Below are 15,982 nucleotides of genomic sequence, written 5' to 3' on the forward strand. Positions count from 1 at the left end.
GCTTTGCCCCAGGAAAAAAAGAGGTCAAAATTGAGGGTCCACGCTTGATCGAGGTTGCGATTTCATGTTACGCATTGGGAATGACGACGCGGGCGATTCCTTTTATTCATTGCTTACTTACACTAGGTACATGTATCAGTCATGGCACTTCGCACTCGCATTGTCATTATTGGAGGGAAAACTGGTTTGTCGTTGTCGCGCAAACATGCAGGTCAGATTCTCAGGCATGCAGTACTAGGTACTAATTTAAGGGCTCCCAAGAACAGTCGGCTGCAGAGCACGATCGGCAATTTATGATGATGGTGGTGGTGGTGGTGGTGGTGAGGGTTTTTGTTGCCTGAGTCACACATCTGTGTTACGGCAATGTGCAAAAGCGCAAAGGCGCAACCCACATGCACTACCTACGATTACCTACCTACTTTGAGGCCAAGCCTCATCGACAGTAGTACGGTCCATAATACCGAGAGAATGCCAATCAGAATCCATGAATCCTCGCCTTTTGCTTACATACCTTGGAGACGACAAGGATTGGGGAATGTCCATTACATACCCGAGTTCCCCATTCTACTGTAAGTTCTGGAAAACAGCTATATGGTACCTATCATGTACAAGCGGTTTGCAACTACCACCCATTTACAGGTAGCCCAGCTACATTAGGTAGAGGCTGCCAGTAGCTATCTACAAAGTGCCTAGGTAGGCGTACATTTGCCCGAATAACTCTCTAGCGGCTGGGACTAACCAACTAATCAGATACCTACTTGATTGGCGAGGTTGGGTAGCCTCAATCGCTTCAAGTTTGTTTGCTCCACTGATAGGCTTGGAAGTTCGTGGAAGTCAGCGTGGAACTGTAGGTAGGTGGTGATCTATCTGGACGGCTGTAGAGATGCTGTAGGTACCTAAATTGCATGGTGGTGGCGGCTTGCCTTAGCGGTGGGGGATGCCATAGCAGCCAGTAACGAAAAATTCTAGGGCCTGTCTGCTTTAAAAAAATAAAAAAAATAAAAAAGATACTTGGTGTGTACAAGGTGACGGGCCTGCGAAGCAGAAACCCACACTCACTTGACCGATGAATATTACTCTCGATGATTCCCGCCTCTCCGGCCTCGAAATTTTCTTTTCCTCTGATTCCCTCATTCTATCTAAATCCAGCCTGATAGCTGTCACCATCGTTTACCATCGCGCGTTTGTTTGACGGCTACACTGCTGTCAAATGAACCTGCACCGACCTCCTTTACCTTTCCTCCATGTAAGTGCAAAGTTCGTCTTGTCGTCATCGAGTCCGAGTCGCCTCTCACGAGAGACCACTGCAGCCCACCAATTCGTTCTATTGTTGGTGCAACGTGCGATCTGTTCAAATGAGTGTCACAGCTCATCGATGCGTGCGCTAGAACAACTACCAGATTGACAATTAACACGCATATATATATTCGTCCTTTGCGCAACACGTGCATCTGTGCTAACTGGTATTGCGCCTGGTCATCTAGTCCCCCTCCCCTCCTGGTATTCTCTAAATGCCCACCATCTACTCCTCCCTCTACACGAATTTTATCCGCCAAGGATTTGCGAAATCTCTTACCCACGGCTACGCACAATCTGTCGTAGCTGCCACCCACCCTCATGTTCTAAACACTCAGAATCGTCCTTCCTTTGCTCGACGTGCTAGTCAGCGGGTTGGACGCCTTTCCAGTCTTCAGCTACAGAATGCTTTCCATACCGCCAATTCGAATGCTCATACCGAGCGTCGCCCCGAGCGACTTGGCGGCGAGGGAAACCTTGACGCCTATTTCGAGGCCTTAAAGAAGACACAGGATGCTGGCGAGGTCGAACGCGAGTGGACTCAGTTCCAATTCCCGAAACCCATCGAGTGGAAGCCGGATGCGGAATCGATACTCGAGGGCTCCGAGCCCGGCTTACGAACTGCTGGCAGTGGTATAGTCGAGAGTGCCCACCTGGGCCAGAGCTCTCAAGATGTACCGGTGCCAGTAGACGTGGAGGAGGTTCTGGCCCACATAGATGCCGCCATCGAGAAGGAAATCGAAGTTCGCGAGCTGCGCGAGGCGCTCGAGGAAAGCACCACTAATTCCTTGAGAGCAGCATCACCCGATGTCGCAAGTCTTGTCCAGTCTCGAGCTTTGACACCATCAGTCGAGAGAGCATCGACACCAGGAAGTATCGCACGTAGTGCCACGCCGCCGGTCGATCCTCAATCGCAGAGCTATGCCGACCACCTTAATAAGCTCAGCGAAGATGGGAGATTTGCGGAGATTCCAGCCGTTTTCGAGGCTATGCTTGTCGCTAACATTAAGCCTATCGCGGCTGCTTACAACGCTTTGTTGGTGGCTGCGATTCAGATTCCAGTCGAGAAGCACGAAGTCCTCTCCAAGGCACTCGATGTTTATGCTGATATGCTGCGACGAAATGTTGCACCTAATGCCGACACCTACAATATTTTGGTAGGCCTGCTAGCTGCCAGATGCCTTGAGGTCAATAACCTCAAGAAGTCGCTTGACGAGAAGCGGGTCCGATTTGGTGGTATGGATGAGCCTGGCAAATTCATGTTTGCCTCGAATGAGCTGGAACACGCCATTCTATCTGAAGATGACCGTCTCGACCTGGCCCTCAAACTGTTCGATTCGTCAGTGACAACACACTGCGCAAACTATTCGTCCGAAACCTACCATCAACTCATTTCTGCGTGTGCACAGGATGGCCGTGTTGGAGAAATGCTCCATCTGTTCGAACACATGGAGATGACTGGCACAGTTCCATTTGCTGCAACGTTCCCGGCAATGATTTCTGCATTTGCGAATACAGGCGACTTGGCTAGCGCGGTAGAATGCTATAACGAGTACAAGGAGCTTGCTGTGGCCCATGACAGCGGCAAGTATACTCTCAATGATCGGCTTGATGCCGAAGTGTATGCCGCTGTTATTCATGCCTACGTTATCAACGGCAGGCTTGAAGGTGCAATGAAATTCTATGAGAAATTGGCTGAGGGCTATGGTGTTCGTCTTCATGAGATTTACGACGCCCTCGTCAGTGGAGGATTCGTCAAGGGTTTAATATCGCGTGCTACTTATCCAGAGGCCTTGCAATGGGCTAAGAGTATCGAAGACACAACGCGTTTTGAAGCCATGGCCGATATCGTAACCGCCGCGGCTGATGCTGGCGATCGACAGACCGCTGTTGCAGCCTTCTCCAAAATTCCTACAACTTACCCACAGATAGTAGTTCCAGCCATGGCTCTACTTGCTCTGTGCGTGCGTGGGGGAGATATAATGGGCGCGTCTGCATACTGGCAAATACTCAGTAACCCTGGATTTGAAGTCAATGCTACATTCATTGAGCCAACAGCCATGTACGCAGTGGCCATGATTGGGTCAGGCCAGGTCGCAGAAGGTTTAGCAGCGTCTGAGTTGATGTTCCACCGAATTCGCAACGCGGATGCGGACAGCAGCATGAAAGCACAGCTCGCCGAAGAAGTTGAGGAGGGCGTTGATTTCATTTCGAGTTACATGTTGACTCGTGGAATTGCTGATCCCCGTCTTGTTCCTGTAGCTGGTTTCGTCGAGCCGCAACCCAGCTTTGTTGCATCGCCGCACCCTTCTGGCAGCATCTCTCCTAGCTTCGAAGACAACTATGACCCCTATGCCCACACTACGGACTTCAAAGGATCATCGATCATCTCCGATGAGTTGGAGGGTGCACATGGCCGCAAGGGTCCCCGACTCCAAGATGCTCTAGGCCGGTTCCGCAACATGCGACGCGCAGGTCGCCATCCAAGGTACATCACTTATTCCAAGCTCATCTCAGCTGCTGCCCGCGAGGGAAAGATGGATCTATGCAATGATATTCTTTCCATGGCGCGATCAGATGTCCCTTTGCTTCCTCAGTATCCTGTCGTCAGGTACGGCTGGTCGTCGATCCTGGATGCCATGGTAGGTGCCTGCCTCACTCTCGGTGATCGAGGCCTGGCTGAGCAGTACCACATGGAACTCTTGAACATGGGTGCAGCTCCCTCAGCCAATACCTTCGGACTTTACATCACCACTCTGAAGGAGTCGACCAAAACGTTTGATGAGGCTTCGGAAGCCGTCAAGATCTTTCTACGAGCTAAGGCGGAGGGTGTTGAGCCGTCTTCATTCCTATACAATGCGCTTATTGGAAAGTTAGGCAAGGCTCGCCGAATTGACGATTGTCTGTTTTATTTCGCTGAGATGCGCGCTCTGGGTATCAAGCCCACAAGTGTAACCTACGGAACCATCGTCAATGCACTTTGCCGTGTCAGTGACGAGAAATTTGCCGAAGAACTATTCGACGAAATGGAGGCTATGCCCAACTACAAGGCGAGACCCGCTCCATACAACAGTATGATGCAGTTTTTCCTCACCACGAAGCGCGACAAGTCCAAGGTCCTTGCTTACTACGAGCGTATGAAATCGAAGGGCATCGCTCCAACGGCCCATACCTTCAAACTGCTGGTAGACACTCATGCCACTCTTGAGCCTGTTAACATGACTGCAGCTGAAGCTATCCTTGATATGATCCGCTCATCTGGCCAGCGTCCGGAACCAGTTCACTATGCCTCGCTTATTCATGCCCGGGGTTGCGTGCTTCATGATATGGAGGGCGCAAGAAGAATCTTCAACTCAGTGATGAGCGATCCTAGCATTCCCGCCAACGCTTGCCTTTTCCAGGCCTTATTTGAGGCAATGGTTGCCAACCATTGCGTTGCCGATACTGAGCCTGTTCTCTCTCAGATGAAACAGCGCCGTGTCGAGCTCACTCCTTACATCGCCAATACTCTTATTCACGGATGGGCAAGCGAGAAGAACATCAACAAGGCAGCATCAATCTACAATAGCGTCAGCTTCGAAAAGCGCGAACCTAGCACTTACGAAGCTATGACACGTGCATATCTTGCCGTGGAGGAGCGAGACCAAGCTCAAGCCATCGTTGTCGAGATGCTGTCTAGGGGTTATCCCAATGCAGTTGTCAGCAAAATCCTCGAGCTCCTCGGCGGAGGCAACCATGAAGTGCCTGTCGCAGCTGCATAAGCTCCTAGTATTCTGTCGTTTTCACCGGTTTTGTTCAATTTATTTCCTGTTTCCTTTGTCCTTGCTTCCAATGCGATACCCCGTGCGTTGAGAGAAACATTTTCCTGGGATCGGTGCTTGGGGTTCGATCGGAGCGGAGGGCCGCTTATCATATTTCTTGGTTGGGTACCCTTGTTATGGACGAGGTCGTTCCTTAGAAGCAAGGCCGGCGTTTATCGGATGGTCAGCGAACCCTTTTTCGAATAAAAAAACGGATGGGTGGTTTTTACAACTGGGCATCAGCGAGGAAAGCATCAGCCGGCGGCGCTGGTTCATTAGATCAATCTCCACTCTGCATATACCAAAAGACGGGCACTTCTATTTGCATTTTCGAAGCGAGTTGGGGGCACGGTGGGAATGGTGGTCTTGTTATTGCCAATGGGCGGTGGGATGGACAGGTCTTCCCTATCTCGGCTGTGGAAAGCAAAATATTTGCCCTATACATTATAATTATGGTGGCTTTGTTGCTTTATAGAATTTAAGCATAGACACTGTATCTGAATATGATGCAAGCGATTCAACTGTACCATTAATGCACTGATTCTTGACATGTGCTGAAATTGCGTCTTAATATATATGTGCTATGAAGCCAAGATGTTGTCTCCGGGACAATTGTGTGTTTTTGTCTTTGGCCTCTCAAGTAGCGAGAGATGCCTGGCTCTCTCTTCTATTAAAAGTCTGCTCTTGACGTATCTCCGGTATTTACTGAGTGGTTTTACCATCTTTTGACAATATAGGTAGGAGGGAGAGCACTTTTGGCTAATTCATATCGCTTTAAGATCAGGACGTTTGCCTTTGGGGGTATATGCATTTATCCGAGTTGGTGTTGCTGTTTTATGCTTATCGGAGATATTTCCTGCTGACCGCCAAAAAGTTCACTTGGGAGTAGCAAGAATTCTGCCGCCTATCACCAAACTTCCCCCTCCAAACCATTTGCATGCCAAATAACCGCCGTAATGTCTAACAGCGGCCTACTTCTAAACTTTGATGTTGGCGACCAACCGCTAAAACGCCAAGTGAAGTATACTGGCGGTCGCTGGAGGGATCGAGTCAGCGCACAACGAAGCGCGAAAAGGACTGGGGAAGGTCAGTCGACGGGTACCAATGCCACCCCACTGTCTACAAGCCGGCGAGATCGCAACCCCTCGCTCCCCGACGATATTGAAAATGGGAGACCGGTGAAGAGACAACGGATACAAGGGGATTCTCACGAGCGACCTGATGTCTCCTCGCGGTCTTTGTCTTATATGACTGGCAAGCTCCCTCCAGGCAGCATCAATACCGGACCAAGGAATTCCAGCCATGGCAGCAATAACAATCATAGCAAGCCCGGTGGGATAACCTCGAGATTGTTTACATCTAACCCGACCCCCAAAACCGTTTTTGAAGAACCGACTGAAGATGCGGAGCCGGCGAAACCCTCCAATGCACCTCTATCCGATGAGGCAGAGAATTTCCATGCTTTAGGGTTATCACGGCGCATTGCCCAGCACCTCTCTGCTAAGCTCGAGATGAAGGCACCTACATCTATACAAAAAAATACTATACCGTTACTCGTGAAGGAGGATAGTGACGCCTTTCTTCAGGCTCAAACAGGTTCCGGTAAAACGCTAGCGTATCTTCTGCCCATTGTTGAGAGAATAATGGCCATGAGCCAGAATGAGGATGGGTCGAACACTGGAGTTCAAATCCACCGTGACTCCGGCTTGTTTGCGATTATCCTCGCCCCCACACGAGAGCTCTGTAAACAGATTGCGACGGTGCTTGAAAAAGTGCTCCGTTGTGCGCCATGGATCGTTAGTACCACGGTGATTGGAGGCGAAAGCAAGAAGTCAGAGAAAGCCCGGTTACGGAAAGGTGTCAATATTCTAGTTGCAACCCCCGGCCGACTGGCTGACCATCTAGACAACACCAAAGTGCTCGATGTTGGCACTGTCAGATGGCTCGTGTTGGATGAAGGTGACAGGCTGATGGAAATGGGTTTCGAAGACGAGCTGAAAAGTATTGTCAGCAAGATACGCAAAGAGGAATTGAAGAATTCCAACAAAGATGGTGTGAAGTTCGACAAGTTGCCACAGCGACGAGTCACCGTTCTTTGCTCCGCAACTATGAAAAGGAACGTTCAGAAGTTAGGAGAAATCAGTCTGCAAGAAGCCGCTCACATCACCGGGACCGCAACGGAAAACGATGGGGACTCTGTAGCTGAGATTAATGAGGCTGTATTCGCTGCGCCCTCACAACTCAAACAAAGTTACCTCATCGTTCCGGCAAAATTGCGGCTAGTCACGTTGCTCGCGCTCTTGAAGTCGTCTTTTGCTCGCAGGGGATCTGTTATGAAGGCTATCATTTTCATATCTTGTGCTGACTCAGTTGATTTTCATTTTGACCTTTTTCGCAACCCAAATACTCGATCAGCGTCAGAAGCGTTGTTAATAGACACCACTGTTGCTGATGCCGCCTATGTCACGTCACCAGCGAACCCGACCGTTGCGTTACTAAAGCTACACGGATCACTAGCGCAACCGGTTCGTACGGCCACTCTCAATCATTTCCGCACATCGAATGATCCTTGCGTTCTCATCACCACGGACATTGCATCGCGTGGTCTCGATGTCCCCGCTGTTGACCTTGTAGTTGAGTATGATGCAGCGTTCAGTGTCGACGATCACACGCACCGTATCGGACGAACAGCTCGTGCAGGACGACCCGGAAAAGCAGTTCTCTTCGTCCAACCTGGCTGCGAGGAGGGATATATCGATCTTCTAAACTCAACGGCATCGTCGGTTGCACCGCAGTCCTACGAGTCTACGCTCCAAAAGGGCTTCTTCACACCCATCACCCTACCCAAACCCGATAAAGACACAGACGCTCCGAGTCTTGTTTCGGAGAAGCAAACGCCCAATTCCCGCGCCGAAGCTTTGCAACTTCACATCGAGCAGCGTCTTCTCGCCACAGAGAAGGAAGGTAGTAGTAGCAAATTACTGGATTCTGCTCGCCAGGCATTCCGATCTCATATCCGAGCCTATGCTACGCACGTACGCGATGAGCGAAAATACTTCGACATCACGCAGCTTCACCTGGGCCACACGGCGAAAAGTTATGGTCTAAGGGAGGCACCTGGGGGGATCGGAGGGGGGCCGTCGAGGAGGACGTTCAAGGCTGGACAAGGCAAAGGCGCAGAGCAGAAGGGCGCGGACAGTGGTAAGACGAGTAAGGTTGATCATGACGATATACCGGCTGTGGATGATGCTGCTGCTGTAAGGATGAGGATGAAGATGAGAGAGGTAATGAATGTGGCTAGCGAGTTTAACATTGGATAGGTGTGGTTATATATGTACCTATCTATAGGTATTTAGTGCCTACAGCAAGTATATACATTTGTTTTTATGACGACGGCAATGATTGGTATTATTCACCGTTGAGATTTCTGCCTGCATCTCTTGTCTTGTCCTCTTCTATCCTGTCGAGTTCAACAACTGAAGAAGAGATTCATAACCTGGGAAAATGTAGATGTAGTAAGTAGCATGTTGCCAAAATGACAAGACTAGTGTTCAATAAATGTCTGATGAACGATTGGACGATCTTGAACACTCGACTAATTTATCGACTTAATACTTAAGCAATAGACTTTTAAATGAACGTTGATTCTGTGTTTCAAACGTGGGAAAACGAATTACCTGAACGAAAGTCGTTTCAAGGTTGTACTACCAACTTATAGTACTGGACTTTTGGGTAGTTAGTATGGTAGGTGCCACTGGAAGGTCCTACAGCTACCTCCCTATGACCATGCAATTCATGACCTAATTTGAGTTATCGATACCAGACTTGCCCAACATTAGGTAGCCTTGACGATAAGTGGAATTGTCCATTTGACGGCCTTGGATATTCGTCTGCTGCCACTGCCATTCCCTACCCAAATACATCTAATGCTACATTACGTGGTAGGATCCTGCTGTACTGATACCACCTCCTTACCAACCTGTTAGCGAGCTATCGCGCATCCCGCACTTCATCTTACTTCGTCCAGACCGGACCGGCTCTTCCGCGGTGCACAAGAACCATTGTCGATGACCCCCGATGCGCAACGCCAGCAGTGCCTCTTTTCGTGGGAAGCAGAAGACAGTAACGGCAACACCGGCCTCGTCTTTGCCGACAGACAACGCTCATGCAGTCCTTCGACCATGATGCGCCGACCGAACGTGTCTCCACGCCCCCGATCGCGGCCTCCGCCTTGAAGGACTCCAAGACGAGGACCAGGCAATCGTTGGGCGACACCTTTCCGCTCTCCCAGTCCGAGGTCACTCTGCCTTACCGACGATCCCATCCATCTGCCGCCTCCCTCTACGCCTCCACCTTCTCGCCTCCCGGTTCTCGCTCACAGTCGCCTAGCGGTAGGCCCCTCTCGACGCGGACCACGAGTAGCTCTGTGTTTGGTGCGAGCCCGAATAACGGTCTAGCTTTGGCTGCAGGCGTTGGCGATGTCCCCGGTGACCCCCTGAACATCATCCTTCGGGCTTTTGTGCCGCATATCGCTATTTACGCTTCCGAAGATACAGATGTTCTCCTTAAAGAAAAGGGGTTTGATCATGGACTGTGGGAGCTGCTCCGACCATTCGGCGAGCGCATTCAGGGCAAGGTCATCATACGCGATAGCAATGGTTCGAGTCGAGCATACGAAGATTATTCATTACATTTCACTCGTTTTGGTGAGGGAATTGTCCATCCCGAGCCAGCCACCACAGGTCTCAAGAATGTTCAGACTTCGAGAGTCAACGGGGTATCGGAGAAGCCAAATGAGCCTACACATTTCTCGAAGGCTGGGCCAAATATCGCAGAGGTTGAGGCCGTGGTAGATAGGCACCTCAGTTATGCAGAAGGTTCTACCTTTGGGGCGCCCTACAGTCCTACGAGCCATGGGGCTGACTTGGACGCACCCTCCCCATACTACGCCCTATATCTCCGCAGGCTACTCTCTGGCTTGCCGTTAACACCCCATGAGGCCTTTGCGCACCCGGTTGCCTGTGTCACAGCGATAAGTTCGCGAAACCAGGACCCCATCAGCACATTGAGACGTCTATATACGGAATCGAGCACAGGTGACAAACGGTTGCCGAACTGGGTAGATGGAGAATTTCTAAGATACTACGTCCTCGTCCATGATGAAGAGAGAGACGACATCACAAGATCGATTCAGCTATTTGAGCAGATGAAGCGGAACCTCGGTCTTCACTGTCATCTGCTTCGGATAAGAGGCACCCGGAGCTTAGCTGACGACGATGATAGCATACCACTACCCAGGTGCGAGTGGATGTCAGCAACAGAAGAGCTGGCTGAAATCAGGGCAAGTGAAGACGACGACAGTTACGAGGATCGGACAAAATACATATTCGAGTCTGATGCAACGGCCATACGCACCTTTATCCGTGAGATGGTGACGCAATCAATCATACCTACGATGGAGCGCCATGTTTCGGTGTGGAATGATCAAGTTGCCTCGAGACGGAGAGGGTTAGCCGGAAAATTCGTAGGCCTAACCCGCCGCTGGGGGTTTGGCACCAATTCGCGGTCGGGGGGCACTGGTTCGAGTTCCGGGAGTAACTATGACTCCCTCGGTTTCTATCGATCAGACACACCCGAGGCCATCATGCGGAAACTAGCTGATTACGCATTCATGCTGCGCGACTGGAAGCTGGCCTACTCTACATATGATATCCTCCGGAGTGACTTCAACAACGATAAAGCATGGCATTATCACGCCGCTACTAATGAAATAGCTGCCCTCAGCCTCCTCATCATGCCGCAAAACCTCTCGTCTAAGACGCGAGCAGAGACCATCGATGCGATGTTCGAGGCAGCTTGTTACTCGTATCTCACCCGGTGCAGCGCGCCCTACGGCGCACTACGCTGTCTTGCCCTTGGGCTGGAACTTCTTAGGCTACGGGGAGGCTCGAGCGTCGATGACGCTGTCAGATGGGGCATGCGTCTGCTCCAAAGCAAGGTGCTCGGCCCCGTCGGCGACGCCCTCATCAAGGAACGCCTGGCAGTATGCTACGCTTCCAAAGACGGCCTCGGTTCGCACGGATGGGGGAGCAGACGGCGGAAGTCGGCCCTGTGGAACGTCCTCGGGGCGGATACGTGGCTTGCGCAATCGAAATACATCCAGTCGCAACAGTGCTTGAACAGGGCGAGGAAAACGTACTCGGATCTGCCTGTTGATCACGGCATTGATAAATTCCAGAATGCGAGCGCGTTTATGATTGGTATTGGGCAGCAATTGAACGAGAAGATGAACACTGCTGATCAAGAGGATGAGGAAACGACGGGCGACGAAAGCGAGGTTGTCGATGAGGAGAGCGAGGCGTTGGGCGGGATGCGGAGGCGCCGCGCGAGTTCCCTTGGTTTCCCGGCCGGCGCGGGCGCGGCGGTTCTCGAGAGCGCGCCTTTACAGCCTAGGGCGGGTATTAGTGAGGGGAAAGAGGAGAGTAGTAGTGAAGACGATGATGAGGAGGAAGAAGAAGAGGAGGAGGAAGAGGATGAAAGTGAAGAGGGAGAAGATGGGGATGAAGACGATGAAAGTGAAAGTGAAAGTGAAGAGGATGATGATACCCAGGGACCGCGACAACGCGATCGAGATCGAGATCCAGGGGACGCGAAAGATGACTTTGGCTAGTACCTGTCTTATCTACGTATCTCATCGTGAATGAATAGATGCTGAATGGCTTGGACTGGACGGAACGGGATGGGATGAGATGTAAGTAAGTAAGTGAGTAATGTCTTAATATCATTATTTATGCATACATACATACATACGTACGTACATATTTGCATTGGATTTTGATGTCTGTTGGATGAGCGAGCTTTATAATTGATGGTGGCTGTTTGTCTTTTTCTTGTAATATTGTGGTTTAAACTAGGCTATTGGAGTGCTGTAGTGAGGTAGTGTTGTGAGTATGTGAGCATGTGAGTTTGGGTTTTGTGCGGTATAAGGCTGTTTAAGTTTGCTACGCTACGGTTTAATATGTGTGTGTGTGTGTGGAATTCGTTGAACTATCTATCTATGTAGTTGGATGTGAGGAGTTATTCCTCGTGAAGCTTGGAAGATGCTAGTATTTTCTGTCAGAAAGGGGGTTGGTATGATGATTATTCTAGACGACGGAGAAACCTCACTTGGAAGTCTTAGACGCTCACTATTGTCGTTGTTTTATAGCTACGGTGGTGTTTGGCATGGGTTGAGGGGTTTCGCTTTTCGCTGGGTACTTACTCCGTAGTGGTAGTGGTTAAATCACTTTATAAGTTGCTGCTTAGGTAGATTGCTGATTAAGTTACTGCTTGTTGTCTGTATATATATTTAGTTAGTCTTCGAAGGATGATGTTTAGTCAAACCCCTCCAGGAACACTTAAAAAGCGATTTGAGTTTCACACGAACAGAAACAGTAGAAACGATAGTATATATCACTATAATGGCCCCTATAAGTCCGGCTGGTCTAGAGGCTTTTCCAATGGCACTATTTTTGGTAAGTCTTCGCGGGGTTGCTTCCATGCTGGGTATTTCTGAGTTGTGCAGCGGTCCGTGGATCTTGTCGATGAGCATTGCAGAAGTGGGAGCGTTATCTTTATAAGAAACCATGTAGTAGCTGCCACGTCTGTTGTAGGGTGGTCGAATAGGCGTGAGTAGTGTCTTCATTAATCTTAACATGTTGGAACAGTTCTTGAAAGATTGTTACCCGGTGTAAATGGTTCTGTCATATCTGTGAGAGCAGCTACGGTGTTCTACATGCTTGCCACCAGCTTGACTGTTGCTTGTGTCTGTTCCAACGTTGACCTGGGTTGACGCTGGAAACTCGCAATGCTTAATCGATATTTGATCAGCAATTATATGGTCATTTGAGGGCATATAAATGTGTATATTCCGTGTTTATTTATCTTTAAGTTTAAAGGCTGTCTAAGGTTTAGTCCAACGACAACATTTATCTCAGTTACAGAGCTACGCAGTGTCCTAGGGCTTATTTGGTCATAATACCAGCTAGAAATCAAATGGCCTCTAACCTAGACCCTCCTACGTATCCCCTACTTACGTGCAGATACATCCATATAGGCATTGTACATGTGGTATAACTAAGCGAATATGTAGCAATGAAAGAGAGAAATGACGTCAGCTATAAGCGAAGAATTCGACAGCCAGGTGACGTTTCTAGAACATCGGTGGGATGAATCGATGAGATATGCATACATGTAGGTAAGCAAGTCGACAACTAGGTACAGAAATCTTGAGAGTGATGATGGTATTGGGCGCTCTCGGCGTCGAAGGTAAGCATGCATGTGCATTGTGTGTGTACTTCAATGACGTAGCGTTTGTTATGTTATATTTGCAACCAATATAGCTACAGTAATTGCGTTGGCTCTCAAAGTCTGGTTCGGGGTTGTCCTGAGTCGGAAGCCTACCCATCTGTATCGAACAGGACAATTCACACTCCAGTGCGCTTAACGACCTGCTACTGTAAGTGAGTGATTGCATACTTGGCGATATACATTACGTACAATAATAGCACGATTCGTCAACGGCTAGTCTTACTTACTTAGATGAACCCTAGTCCGGAAAGCCGAATCCGCCGCACGTGTGTGTCTGGAATCCTGGGTGGTGATCATGGCATTCATTCCAGGTTGGAAAGACACGCGGACGGTCTCAGCCCTGTCTCGGCCAGATCCTGGGAACGTGACATGACGTGATGATGCATGGGGGTTCATGCCGCGCCGCGCCTCTAAACTGCGTATTCTACCTACCTAGGTACGTAATATATATAGTAGTTACTGTCGGATGTATTTCTTCGCTGACTTGATGGCGATAAATGATGCTATGTTTATAGATGATACCTGAATATAAGGAAGTATGTAGGGATTCAACTATAGCTTAGCTCATCGTGTTGTTGGTATGAGAGACCTTGTTGGCTCGCCCACTTGTTGCGCGTCCATCTAGGCGCATAGATAGATAGGTATGCCGAGATACATAATGTGTATACATGCACATACCTAACACATATAATATACTATAGATAAGTTGCATGTTGAATGTGTACCATGTCGATGTTCCCTATTGGCGGATGGATGACTATGGTATCCTCGTTCTGTGTCCGGAGCGAAACAGACGAACAGAGACAGAAATCACCGACGAAAGAGTATCTTTGCCCCAAGAGGATTACCTATTATAGCAACTCAACTCATCCCATGACCTGGAAGGAAGAAACATATCCTATACAGTATCCAATGCCGTTGGCCGAGGAATCATATACCACCATCCTTACAGTAGGTATCTGTTCTCCATCTACCTACTACGCCGGTACGACGGGTCTCTCAGGCTGCAGTTCCGTTGCATGTCGGATAGTTCGGACTAAGGTAGGAGAAAAGCGCGGGCGTGGTTGCATACAGCATGAATAGCTCGAAACGAGCTCGGCATGCTCTTCATTGGCGAATGCGATTGTTGTTGTCTCTTTCGCGGGGTATTTGGCGTGGGGCTGACGCCCTGTTTTTGTTGTGGTAACAGTCTTCGTTCTCCTTACCTTGCCTACCTCTCTATCCTCTCTATCGTGAGATCGGCAACTACTATAGATATGTAGATAAGTAGATACCATGATGCTAATCTCCTGAAGTTTTACCCCATTGAGATCGAGCGAGAGCAAGCTAGCATCGTAGCTGCACGATTCCAAGGCAGTACGCAGCACCCAGCACCCAGCGCCATTGAAGCTAAGAATAGGGACATAGTCTCTTGTCGACTAACTTACTACCCCAGACAGATGAATACAGTGCTATCTATATATCTATCAATCTATTTGGAGGAGGTAAGAATACCTAAAGGGAGAACTTAGACATTTGACTACCTACACGGAGAGAGAGAGAGAGCAGGAGGGAGACCTTGGCTGCCTCATTCGTTCCCTAGCCCGGCTTCCTCCACGCCGGGAAGAGTCAGCGAAGTAATACTGACCTAGGTTAGCAAGTGACAAGATCGAATGTTAGAAACATGTAGGTAATATGCGTATTCGGTAATCGCTCTACAACGCAGAACGAGAGCCAAGCGTGATTCAGAAGGAAGTCATCAGTTGCCCCCCAATCAGCGAGCCCACTCACATCCATCCCTCGATCCAGCAGCTGCTCATTGGACCCTTCGCCGCTTCAGTCAACTTGAGCCGGGCTGTGTCAGCAGCTGGCCGTAACCCGTCACATGGCCAGCCGGAGGGTAGGTCATCGTATCATCATCACCATCATCATTTATCTTCCCCCAGCCGTGGTAACGGCGTGGTCGTTCTTGGGATTCTTACTGGTGACGGCTGCCAGTACCTACATATGTATCTTGAACACACCCACGACTGCTGGGTAAGTAGGTATTCACCTCGGATAGATAAGCCGGATAGGTAGTCCACGAGCCCACCCTACCCCATCCTGATCTACCTACCTACCTATGTAGGTACCGTAGTAGTTACAGTAACCCTACCTAGCATGGAGATAGGTATCATAGACTTATCTGTAGATAGACACCTCTGGAGGTATCTAGATTACCTAGAGTGGGTTGTAGGAGTGCGAGCAAGCTATTCTTATCGGATGTACGGAGGTACCTGGGAGGTAGGTATCGAAAACAACCCGGGACATTACACATGTCTCTACTAATACTTACTTAATTAAGTTGTGACACCTTTACCTATTGAAACATCGAGGATGATATTTACTTACCGACCAATCTAGTCTACCAACCACTACTCAGTGGCCAGTAAGTAGTGGCAGATGCTGCTAAAGTGCATAGTAAGATACCATGCAGAACATACCAGCGCATTCATCGAGTCATAAGTAATGTCCGAGAGTGCCTGGAGATGTTCTGGCTGGGCTGGCTTATGCCTGTG

The 15,982-nt window shown here is 49.4% G+C and overlaps 3 protein-coding genes across 3 annotated transcripts; all 3 read left to right on the plus strand.

Annotated features, from left to right (window-relative positions):
* The first annotated feature begins 1,040 nt into the window (after positions 1-1,040).
* F5B22DRAFT_387260 (uncharacterized protein) lies at positions 1,041-5,184 on the plus strand. The gene is made up of 2 exons (XM_047971363.1): positions 1,041-1,246; positions 1,485-5,184. The coding sequence occupies exon 2, from the start codon at positions 1,512-1,514 to the stop codon at positions 5,055-5,057; it is 3,546 nt and encodes a 1,181-aa protein (XP_047827649.1). The 5' UTR covers positions 1,041-1,246; positions 1,485-1,511; the 3' UTR covers positions 5,058-5,184.
* Positions 5,185-6,004: 820 nt separating this feature from the next.
* Positions 6,005-8,748, plus strand: F5B22DRAFT_619892 (DEAD/DEAH box helicase). Its single transcript, XM_047975806.1, has one exon. It carries the CDS (start codon positions 6,053-6,055, stop codon positions 8,414-8,416), a length of 2,364 nt encoding a protein of 787 aa, XP_047827650.1. The 5' UTR covers positions 6,005-6,052; the 3' UTR covers positions 8,417-8,748.
* Positions 8,749-8,916: 168 nt separating this feature from the next.
* F5B22DRAFT_619893 (ER-golgi trafficking TRAPP I complex 85 kDa subunit-domain-containing protein) lies at positions 8,917-12,460 on the plus strand. The gene has a single exon (XM_047975807.1). The coding sequence runs from the start codon at positions 9,262-9,264 to the stop codon at positions 11,764-11,766; it is 2,505 nt and encodes an 834-aa protein (XP_047827651.1). The 5' UTR covers positions 8,917-9,261; the 3' UTR covers positions 11,767-12,460.
* The last annotated feature ends 3,522 nt before the right edge of the window (positions 12,461-15,982 follow it).

The sequence above is a fragment of the Xylaria bambusicola genome (genome assembly GCF_022495145.1).
Source record: "Xylaria bambusicola strain CBS 139988 unplaced genomic scaffold F5B22scaffold_46, whole genome shotgun sequence".
Classification (NCBI taxonomy): domain Eukaryota; kingdom Fungi; phylum Ascomycota; class Sordariomycetes; order Xylariales; family Xylariaceae; genus Xylaria; species Xylaria bambusicola.

Coding starts and splice junctions, on each gene's coding strand:
- F5B22DRAFT_387260 (XM_047971363.1), top strand. CDS start 1,512: ATGCCCACCATCTACTCCTCCCTCTACACGAATTTTATCCGCCAAGGA.
- F5B22DRAFT_619893 (XM_047975807.1), top strand. CDS start 9,262: ATGCAGTCCTTCGACCATGATGCGCCGACCGAACGTGTCTCCACGCCC.
- F5B22DRAFT_619892 (XM_047975806.1), top strand. CDS start 6,053: ATGTCTAACAGCGGCCTACTTCTAAACTTTGATGTTGGCGACCAACCG.